Below are 10,111 nucleotides of genomic sequence, written 5' to 3'. Positions count from 1 at the left end.
GTAAGTTCTCTTGTGTTGTTTCATGGTAATTTTAATTCCGTCAAATAAGATTTTACCTACTATTCTGAACCTCTTTATTAGTGGAAATGCCAAGACAAAACTTTCTAATTTCCATTGATATTCTATACACTCTCTTTCCGATTTAGTGGAGATGTCAAATTCGCTGTATCAGTTTTTAGTGCCAAAAGACGTTTTGAGGTCCCCAGAGCCTAAATCCAAAGTTTCAGCCATTGGTCCGTGTGTCTGTCTGTCTGTCTGTAAAGAAAATATCTCGAGAACCGTAAGAGCTAGGGACATGAAATTTGGTATGTAGTTCACAAATGTGCTAAGCATGCACCACAAATAGTTTGTTTGAGATAGGTGCTGCATTAGGTTTTTTTCGCACTCTTTAGTGGAGATGTCAAAACTCCCTACATGTCAAACACCTTATCAACCATGCAAACCCCGTATTCGATGGCCTTACCTCAGACAGTCAGACACTAGACAGTCAGACACTCGATGTCCTTACCTCAGACAGTCAGACACTATCTAACTTTTAGATTCAAATTCAAAATTTGATTTCACATGCATGATGATCAGAGATTGGAAAAGCTCAGCTAGATGATACAGAGAAGAGAGGAGGACGAGGAGGAGGAGGAGGAGAAGGAGGAGGAGGAGAAGGAGGAGGAGGAGAAGGAGGAGGAGGAGAAGGAGAAGGAGAAGGAGAAGAAGGAGGAGGAGGAGAAGGAGGAGGAGGAGGAGAAGAAGGAGGAGGAGGAGAAGGAGGAGGAGAAGTAGGAGGAGGAGAAGGAGGAGAAGAAGGAGGAGGAGAAGGAGGAGAAGTAGGAGGAGGAGAAGGAGGAGGACAAGGAGGAGAAGAAGGAGGAGGACAAGGAGGAGAAGGAGGAGGAGAAGGAGGAGGAGAAGAAGACAAGAATGAGGAGGAGAGAAAGCAGAAAATCGGGGTAATGCGCTCTCCCTGAAAAACACATAACCCAAAATAGTACAGTCAGTAGCGAATCTTTCATGGAAACTAGGGAAGTACCGCTTTCCGAAAATGGAAAATGTTTACCGAAAATAGAAATAATTGTTTAGTGATTGTTCAACCTAGATTCCAAGACCACCAGCAGATCGACATAATTTTTATTTTCTTTTCGGAAATGGAAACGATTTCGATGGCACGCCATCTTGGATTTCCTACGGTATGGTATAAACTATAAAGCCGAAAATAGATAATTGTTTAGTGATTGTTCAACCTAGATTCCAAGACCACCAGCAGATCGACATAATTTTTATTTTCTTTTCGGAAACGGAAACGATTTCGATGGCACGCCATCTTGGATTTCCTACGGTATGGTATAAACTATAAACTATAAACAGTGCCTATGGTTTGATCTTGAATTTTTTACTTTCCTTATCCTATAGGAAGGAAAGTAATGTAATCGGGTCAAAATTTCGATGATCAGTTTTTAGTGCCAAAAGACGTTTTGAGGTCCCCAGAGCCTAAATCCAAAGTTTCAGCCATTGGTCCGTGTGTCTGTCTGTCTGTAAAGAAAATATCTCGAGAACCGTAAGAGCTAGGGACATGAAATTTGGTATGTAGTTCACAAAATAATGTGCTAAGCATGCACCACAAATAGTTTGTTTGAGATAGGTGCTGCGGTTGGCGGTATTTTGACCGCTTTTTGGCGGTTTTCAGCTATTATGCATCATTCAATAGGATAAGGAAAGTCGTGTGATGTTCACACCAGATTTTTATTCCTATCGTTTAGTCTTTGGTACAAGTGCTATCATTCCACAAAAGAGGGGAAGAGATTCAGAAGAGGGGAAATTCAAAAAGGGAAATACTGATGAACCAGAGCTGTACCTACATGAGTTCATAGCTCCCCCCATTTGCAAACCTCACCCCACGCCACTTGGTATACACACAAAAGTTTTTAGGCTTTTAATAGCTAGAACTTTCGCCGCTAAGATTGTAATAAGTTAAAAGGGTTTTCCGGGTTAGACGCGGGGGGGTTTTCGACAAAGTTTTGCGCCTAAGTATTCCTGGGAGGCAGATTAGCGCGACTAATCAGGCGCAACGTATTAGCGTATGTAAATATGAGAACGTTGGGGAACGTTCCAACCCCGTCCCGAGCCTGTCCCCACGGGGGATGTACGGGTGTAACTCAAATAGGGTAAGTGTACCATTTATTGGCCCACCTGCCCACATTTATTTTTCTAATTTTTGTTTTTATGACTACAATTTTTGAATAGCACTGGTTCGATAGCAGTCTTTAAGCCCTTTCTTTTGATGAAATTGGATCTTGAAAAATTTCGTCCAGTTCAGACTTATGTGGCGTATGGTACAGGTGGGCCAATAAATGGTACACTTACCCTAGATGTGGAACACTTTTTACTTTCTATTACACGTCTTTCTATCAGTGGGTTACTTGTTCTTTAGACTGAAAGAGGGGAGGGAGAAGAGGGAAAGGAAGGGTTTATTATCAATTGATAATACCTGACATTAATTATTGACCTGGTAAATAAGACCTTATGAGATCTAATGCCGTCTGACAGACAGTCGGAAGGCGTGTGGCGGAAAAAGCTCCAGACCCAAGTCTGTCAGACCATCTGAAAGACCTGGTTCTGAAGACTCTGAAGCTTTTTCGGCCACACATAGAGACGGAGTGAGCGTGACTGGCTGGCATAATGAAGTTCGAAGTGATTAGGAAGATTTAGGCAGTTAGGCACCTTGATAAACTTCCTTTTCCCTTGAACTCTCTTTTAAATTAGCTACCTACTTCAAAAACCTTTGTCACCCTACGAGAGGAATGTTTCCAAACCCTTTGTAACTCCTTAAAAACTCTTTGTAAGTAACCCTTTTGTAACTTCTTCCGAAAGAAAGAAACAAATGTCTCGAAATTTGTAGTTAAGTTTTTATTTTTCCTTCGTCGGCTAATGAGTTCAGGGATTTTGCATAGGGCCCACTACACCCCCACCCTCTTTCTTTTAGGGGGATAATTTTATTTCATTTGGTACCTACCTACTTAAAATAAATAATTAAGGAAAGAAACAAGGAGAAATTAGCGTTTTTTCCCCCCTCCTCTCCTCTTTTGGAATGAGGATCATATTTCATGAAAGAAAATAATTGTCATGTTCAAAGACGAAGAATAAGAAAAGGGAGAAGAAGGAGGAGGAGGAGGAGGAGGACAAAAACTTAAGTACACACTTCCTAATCTTAATATAAAAAATAACCCTTCACATTTTTTTTTTCCTTGAGACAATTATTCCTACTTGTACCTACCCACTTGGAAGAAAAAAAAATATTTACCTTAAAATAATTCACTAACCCTCTAATCTCTAAGGACTCTAAGGAGTTCCCTATTCAGGGTTCAAAATTTGAACTTCAAACAGTAAAATCTCAGCATTTTTACTTTCCTTAATATTTGAATGAACGAACTGAATTTCATCACTGAAATTATGAATCTTGCAGTTTTTTTATCCCTCCCTGTTTCTCTCTCTGTCTCCCTCCCTCTCTCTTTCTCTCTCAACCTACTTGTCCTGTAATTCCTCTTCCCCTAAAAAAAAAAAAAAAAAAAAATGGAGAACACCTAACAACCTGTGATACATTTTTTATAACACCGTCTATATTTGTGAGGTGTATTTTTTTACGTTCTCCATTTGGAGGTTGTGTTTTTGGGGGATGAAATTGATGGTGGTTGTTAAATTTTACGTGACAAGTTCACCAGTATAAGTTTGTGGAGTTCAAGGTGTCTGGATAGACAATATTTTAGCGGTTTTATGCGTCTATAGGATTCGAAGTTCAGGAGTTTGAGCTTCTAGGAGAACTTCTTTTAGCAAGGTAGGTAAATAATATATTGAGACATAGTTCTCTAAAGATTCTAAAGGTAAAATTCATAGTTTAAAAGATCAGAGCAAGTGAATTGCCTTTTCCCGTGTTCAGACGGGGTCGGCGTTTTTCGTCAGTCTTTTGGCTACAATTTTTTTTTTTCAAGTGGATGCCGTTCGCAACTGCGGTGGTCTACTACCTGTTGAATGTCTAGACCATACAAACTTGGCATTTAAAACAATTCTCTTTAACAATATTGTCCTTTTGATTTTATGAAAGTACCTATATTTTTATTACCATCTATAATAAAATTAGAATTTTTCAGCTCCCACACCTACACTTCCTGACTACCTACAGTAGTCCTACACCTACACTAGATTGCAGTAAAACAAAGATAATTAGGAACGCAAAAAATTGACACTTGTCCTCAATTCTCAATTTATGCTTCTTCCTACACTACAAAGAAGATTTCTAACTCTTGAATCCCTGTGACGTTTGCAGCTTTTCTATTAATCTAGATTCTAGATATCTGTGGATGACCTTCTTCTTTCTTTCTATCTTTCTTCTTCCGTTTTCTTCTTTTTTTCTTCCTCTTTCATCATTCTTCTTCCCCCTACTCCTCCCCCCCTCCTTCTTCTTCTTTCTTTATCCCTCTTTCTCCTTCTATCTAAAAAAAATCTAAATCTTTTCGAAGTCTCTACCTTGTTCTTCATAGTAAAGGTCACTTTAATTTTTGGCCTTACTCCCTGTGTACATTTCTCCCTCCTTTGATAATGATGAAAAAATTTGCTCCTGCTCTCTCTCTCTCTCTCTTTCTCTCTCCTCTCTCTCCTCACTCTCTCCTCTCTCTCTCTCTCATGAATGTTTTTCACTCGTGACTTAATTAAAATTCGTTTTAAAAATGTTTATGAACATCAAATGACTTTGTCTCTCTCTCTCTCGCTCCCACTTTATCTCCCTTTCTCTCTCTCTCTCTCTCTCTCTCTCTCTCTTTTTGTATGATGTATTTCTCTATCAAACCCATCCATAATCTCTCTTTCTCTCTCCTACTCAATTATGTTTCATTAAAATTCGTTTTAAAAATGTTTATGAACATCAAATGACTTTGTCTCTCTCTCTCACTCCCTCTTTATCTCCCTTTCTCTCTCTCTCTCTCTTTTTGTATGATTGTATTTCTCTATCAAACCCATCCATGATCTCTCTTTCTCTCTCCTACTCAATTATGTTTATACCTAAAATCATTTCACCTTCTCTCTCTCTCCCACCCTCACATCCCACAATCTCTCTTTCCTTCCATCCTTCCTTCGCCTCTCTCTCCCTCTGTCTCTCTCGCAGTCTCACCCTATTCTTCTCTCTCTCTCTCCCATGTTGAGTCGTTATCACCAAGTGTTACTGTATTAAGTTTTCTTGTAATTAAAAAAGTACAAACGGTTCTTCATAGTGAAAAAAAAAAGTGGTGAGAAAAATAGACATTGGTGAGTCGTAGGTCTAAATAAAGATTTTCAGATATAACAGGATTTACCTAGGTAAGTTCTAGATTTGGAATTGATTAGGTGAGACAAATATCAGCAAATAAGGAAGTAAAATAAAATCACTTCTGCGCTCCAAGCGCGCGCGCTTTCTCTCTCTCTCTCTCTCTCTCTCTCTCTCTATCTCTCTCTCTTTCCTTCTGATGTTCTTATTTCAGAAATAATTTAATTTAAAAATCTCAAGAAGATATAAAAAAGATGAGAAAAACTAAGTCTCACCCTATTCTTCTCTCTCTCTCTCCCATGTTGAGTCGTTATCACCAAGTGTTACTGTATTAAGTTTTCTTGTAATTAAAAAAAGTACAAACGTAACTATAAAGGTGTTGTATTCAAAAAGGCCCAAGTCGAAAATCAAAAATCAAGTTTTCGAATAAAACAGCTTCAAAGATTTTGATTTCCATTGAAAAGTATTGGGAAATTTTGTATTAAAGCTCCTGTACCTTTGTAAAGAATTGAAATATCAAGAGAAATATCAAGATCAAGATTAACATGTTAAACCTAGAGGTATTTTGTTAGAAAATCCGTTTTACACAAAAAGGTCCGAAATCAGGGTCAGGCATTTTTCCATAAAAGCCTTCGACTTCCCATAAATATACCTCCATATAATCAGTATAATTACGTACAAACGTACAATGTAAATTATGTACTATGTACATAGGTACCTACCTACATATTATGTACAGAAGGTTAGGTAGGTACATGTGAACTTTTTTTTCTCACACATTTCGCACTTTTTTTTACATTACAATTATTTCGTATACTTTTTACAATTTTATTGCACGTTTGAAGTCGACATTACGTTAGAAGTTTAACATTTAACATTACGGCTGTGTTAATTAAGAAATTACCTATTTAATTACGATTGTATGAGGGCGAGGGAGGAGGGGGGGAGGGGGTTGACGACATTCATCATTAATTTCCACCATCATTAGGAAACGACAAAATAATAATATTTTTCATAATAATAATTTTCTTTTTACTATTTCCGTCACAGAAAAAGGAGGAAAAAAACTAAATTGCCTTTGAATTTTGCTAAATTTTGATTTAGGGTTTCACGGTTTTTTACGAGACTCTATTATGTTGGCATCTAATTCTTGGAAGCTGGGGGTTTGTTAGTAAAGAGGAAGGTACTGTTATGATTTTATTCGATATCATTTGGTTTATATTTACTTTTTTGAGTATCTATACTTAAAATATGGGTTTATTTTCTGACAAAACATGTCTCGGTACTACCTGAAGTATGGCACTTGAACTTGAAATTTGACCACTTGTCTCACCTGAAACAAAGAAAATGGAACAAGAAGATTAATTTTAACACTAGCAAAATTAGTTTACCTATGAGTTGTGGGTTAGGGAGCTAGCAAAAGGAAAACAACAGCTTTATTACTGTAACGATTGCTAGTTCAGACTTATGTGGCGTATGGTACAGGTGGGCCAATAAATGGTACACTTACCCTAGATGTGGAACACTTTTTACTTTCTATTACATGTCTTTCTATCAGTGGGTTACTTGTTCTTTAGACTGAAAGAAGGGAGGGAGAAGAGGGAAAGGAAGGGTTTATTATCAATTGATAATATACCTGACATTAATTATTGACCTGACCATTAATTATTGACCTGGTAAATAAGAACTTACGAGATCTAATGCCGTCTGACAGAGAGTCGGAAGGCGTGTGGCGGAAAAAGCTCCAAACCCCGGTCTGGCCGTCCATCTGAAAGACCTGGTTGTGAAGACTCTGAAGCTTTTTCGGCCACACATACAGACAAACTGAGCATGACTGGCATAATGAAAGTTTGAAGTGATTAGGAAGATGTATCAGGCAACAATGAGGCACCTTGATGAATTCCCTTCTTCCTTACAGTCCATCAAATTACTTGAAAAAAATGTGACCCCTACGAGGAGAAAGAAATGTCTCGGAGCCCTTTGTAACTCCTTAAAAACTCTTTGTAACCCTTTCGAAAAAAAGAAGAAAAACAAATGTCTCGAAATTTGTAGTTTTTATTTTCCTTCGTCGGCTAATGAGTTCGGGGATTTTGCATAGGCCCCACTACACCCCCACCCTCTTTGTGATGGAGATGAAACGATGGGAGGTGCTGTAGCGGTTGGCGACGTCACCCATATTGGTGATGGGCGTGGGTGTTTGGGACGGTCGTGTATGCAGTAGCCCCTTCAGAAACTCTTGCACAGTTAGACCCATATTGGTGATGGGCGTGGGTGTTTGGGACGGTTGTGTGTGCAGTAGCCCCTTCAGTACTCTTGCACGGTGAGTTTTCTTTAGAACTTATCACACTCTTGTCTACTGTATTTTACGTAGAATTCTTTAGGTTGATTGATGTGTCTGTATATGGCAAGAAACGCTTTGACAATGGATTCTGCTTAGTATTTTTCTTAGCGCACAGTGAATTTTCTTTAGAACTTATCACACTCTTGTCTACTGTATTTTACGTAGAATTCTTTAGGTTGATTGATGTGTCTGTATGGCAAGAAACGCTTTGACAATGGATTCCGCTTAGTATTTCTTCTAGGACGTTTGTGAAGAGTGTCAGAACTGTGTTTTTTCGGTGAATAGTGCTTTTATAATGAACACAACTTTGCAATTTGTTTTCTGTGATTATGTTAAGGGTTGGGTGACAAAGGATAAATTTGAGTTATTTGTGTGTAGGTATCTGATTATTTATTTTGAGTAAATCAGCATAATCTGCAGTGACTTTTCATTTTCAGTCGTTGGTGTTTGAAATTTTGTAGCCATTACTGTTTCTTAATTGATTGAGGCCCGGGTCAGCTCCAGTGCCTCCAGTCACATTAGTTGTATCGGTACCTATACTTCAGCAAAGTCAGTCTTTTTACTTTCTTTCTCTTATTTTATTAATAAATAAATAAAAAAAATGTGGTAGGTACCTAAATACAATTGGAAAGTTTGTGATCAAGAAAAAAAAAGAGAAAAAAAAGGAGGAGGAGGAGGAGGAGGTAGAGAGGGGGTTTGGAAACCGTAAGAAACTAAAAATGCTTTATTAGTATTTTAAAATAAAGAACTTTTTTTTACTTATTTTATATTCATATAAATGGATCACATCAGAAATTACCCAAATTAGGGCTCCGTACCTAGCGCTAATTCGTGTTTTTATGCTTCGTACACAATGTGTTAAGAAGCTCTTTCCTTACTTTGAGGCTTTGAAAATTCGCCTTTATTATACTTTTTCATCGTTAATTATTCCTTTTTCCCCCAGTTACTGTTTGATTAGCGAATTTTTCAACCAAAATTAGCGTCTGAACTCTTCAATGTTATTTGACAAAAACTAGTTTCTGGTGTGCAGGAACGTGTTTTGGTCAACTTACATTTCATATATCTTCATGTAATATCTTCATTTCAATTATATATCTTCATGTAAGTTAGCAGAGCAAAAACTCCATTTTGTTCCTTGGATCGAATTTCCAATAGGTTTTTCACCAGTTCACCGACCCATTTCATTTCCCCGGTATCATCTGTTCTTTCGGTTTCGCCTTCTGATCCCAAGCATCCGCTCGTCGCAGGATCAAAACCTCCGTCTTTCTCAAATGCATACTCTCCTGGTCGACCTTCTTCTTGAAATCCTCCCACTCCACATTGGACAGGTTCACCTTCCCGACCCATTTCATTTCCCCGGTATCATCTGTTCTTTCGGTTTCGCCTTCTGATCCCAAGCATCCGCTCGTCGCAGGATTAAAACCTCTGTCTTCCTCAAATGCATACTCTCCTGGTCGACCTTCTTCTTGAAATCCTCCCACTCCACATTGGACAGGTTCACCTTTGTCCCGTCCGGCCGAACAAATAACCCCTTCCTCTTATTGGACATGACCTTGGCCTGGTCACATGTCCTCTGGAGCCAGCTCGCCCATTGGTCGGACACGTAGGTTACTTCGTCCAACCAGTTGAGCCATTCTACCACGTCCTCGGATCCTTCCTCTTATTGGACATGACCTTGGCCTGGTCACATGTCCTCTGGAGCCAGCTCGCCCATTGGTCGGACACGTAGGTTACTTCGTCTAACCAGTTGAGCCATTCTACCACGTCCTCGGAGGTCATGGGTGTGAGAGGGTTGGGTGGGTTGATGGAGATGAAACGATGGGAGGTGCTGTAGCGGTTGGCGACGTCACCCATATTGGTGATGGGCGTGGGTGTTTGGGACGGTCGTGTGTGCAGTAGCCCCTTCAGTACTCTTGCACAGTGAATTTTCTTTAGAACTTATCACACTCTTGTCTACTGTATTTTACGTAGAATTCTTTAGGTTGATTGATGTGTCTGTATGGCAAGAAACGCTTTGACAATGGATTCCGCTTAGTATTTCTTCTAGGCCGTTTGTGAAGAGTGTCAGAACTGTGTTTTTTCGGTGAATAGTGCTTTTATAATGAACACAACTTTGCAATTTGTTTTCTGTGATTATGTTAAGAGTTGGGTGACAAAGGATAAATTTGAGTTATATGTGTGTAGGTATCTGATTATTTTTTTTGAGTAAATCAGCAGAATCTGCAGTGACTTTTCATTTTCAGTCGTTGGTGTTTGAAATTTTGTAGCCATTACTGTTTCTTAATTGACTGAGGCCTGAGGCCCGGGTCAACTCCAACGACATCAGTTCTATCGGTACCTACTTCAGCAAAGTCAGTCTTTTTTTCTCTTATTTTATTATTATTAATAATAATAAAAAATAATAATAATAAAAATGTGGTAGGTATATACAATTGGAAAGTTTGTGATCAAGAAAAAAAAAAAAAAAAAAAAAAAAAAATAAAGGG

The 10,111-nt window shown here is 38.6% G+C and overlaps 1 protein-coding gene across 6 annotated transcripts; it reads right to left on the bottom strand.

The window, feature by feature from the left end:
* Positions 1 to 6,473: 6,473 nt before the first annotated feature.
* LOC103519327 lies at positions 6,474 to 9,883 on the bottom strand. 6 transcript variants are annotated; one of them, XR_003394235.1, is made up of 4 exons: positions 9,283 to 9,883; positions 9,127 to 9,160; positions 8,678 to 8,959; positions 6,474 to 6,617 (listed from the first exon to the last, which is right to left on the bottom strand). XR_003394235.1 is itself a non-coding variant. In XM_017448159.2 (2 exons), the coding sequence occupies exons 1-2, from the start codon at positions 9,477 to 9,479 to the stop codon at positions 8,974 to 8,976; spliced, it is 384 nt and encodes a 127-aa protein (XP_017303648.1). In that variant the 5' UTR covers positions 9,480 to 9,883; the 3' UTR covers positions 8,966 to 8,973. The 6 variants fall into 6 exon arrangements, 3 of the variants coding, with proteins under 3 accessions (XP_017303648.1, XP_026686667.1, XP_026686666.1); XR_003394237.1 differs by having other exon boundaries at positions 9,127 to 9,177; positions 9,300 to 9,883; XR_003394236.1 differs by having other exon boundaries at positions 9,127 to 9,264; positions 9,387 to 9,883.
* Positions 9,884 to 10,111: the final 228 nt, after the last annotated feature.

Source organism: Diaphorina citri, unplaced genomic scaffold (genome assembly GCF_000475195.1).
Source record: "Diaphorina citri unplaced genomic scaffold, Diaci psyllid genome assembly version 1.1 scaffold2666, whole genome shotgun sequence".
NCBI lineage: Eukaryota > Metazoa > Arthropoda > Insecta > Hemiptera > Psyllidae > Diaphorina > Diaphorina citri.
This window is presented reverse-complemented; position numbering and strand designations above follow the sequence as displayed.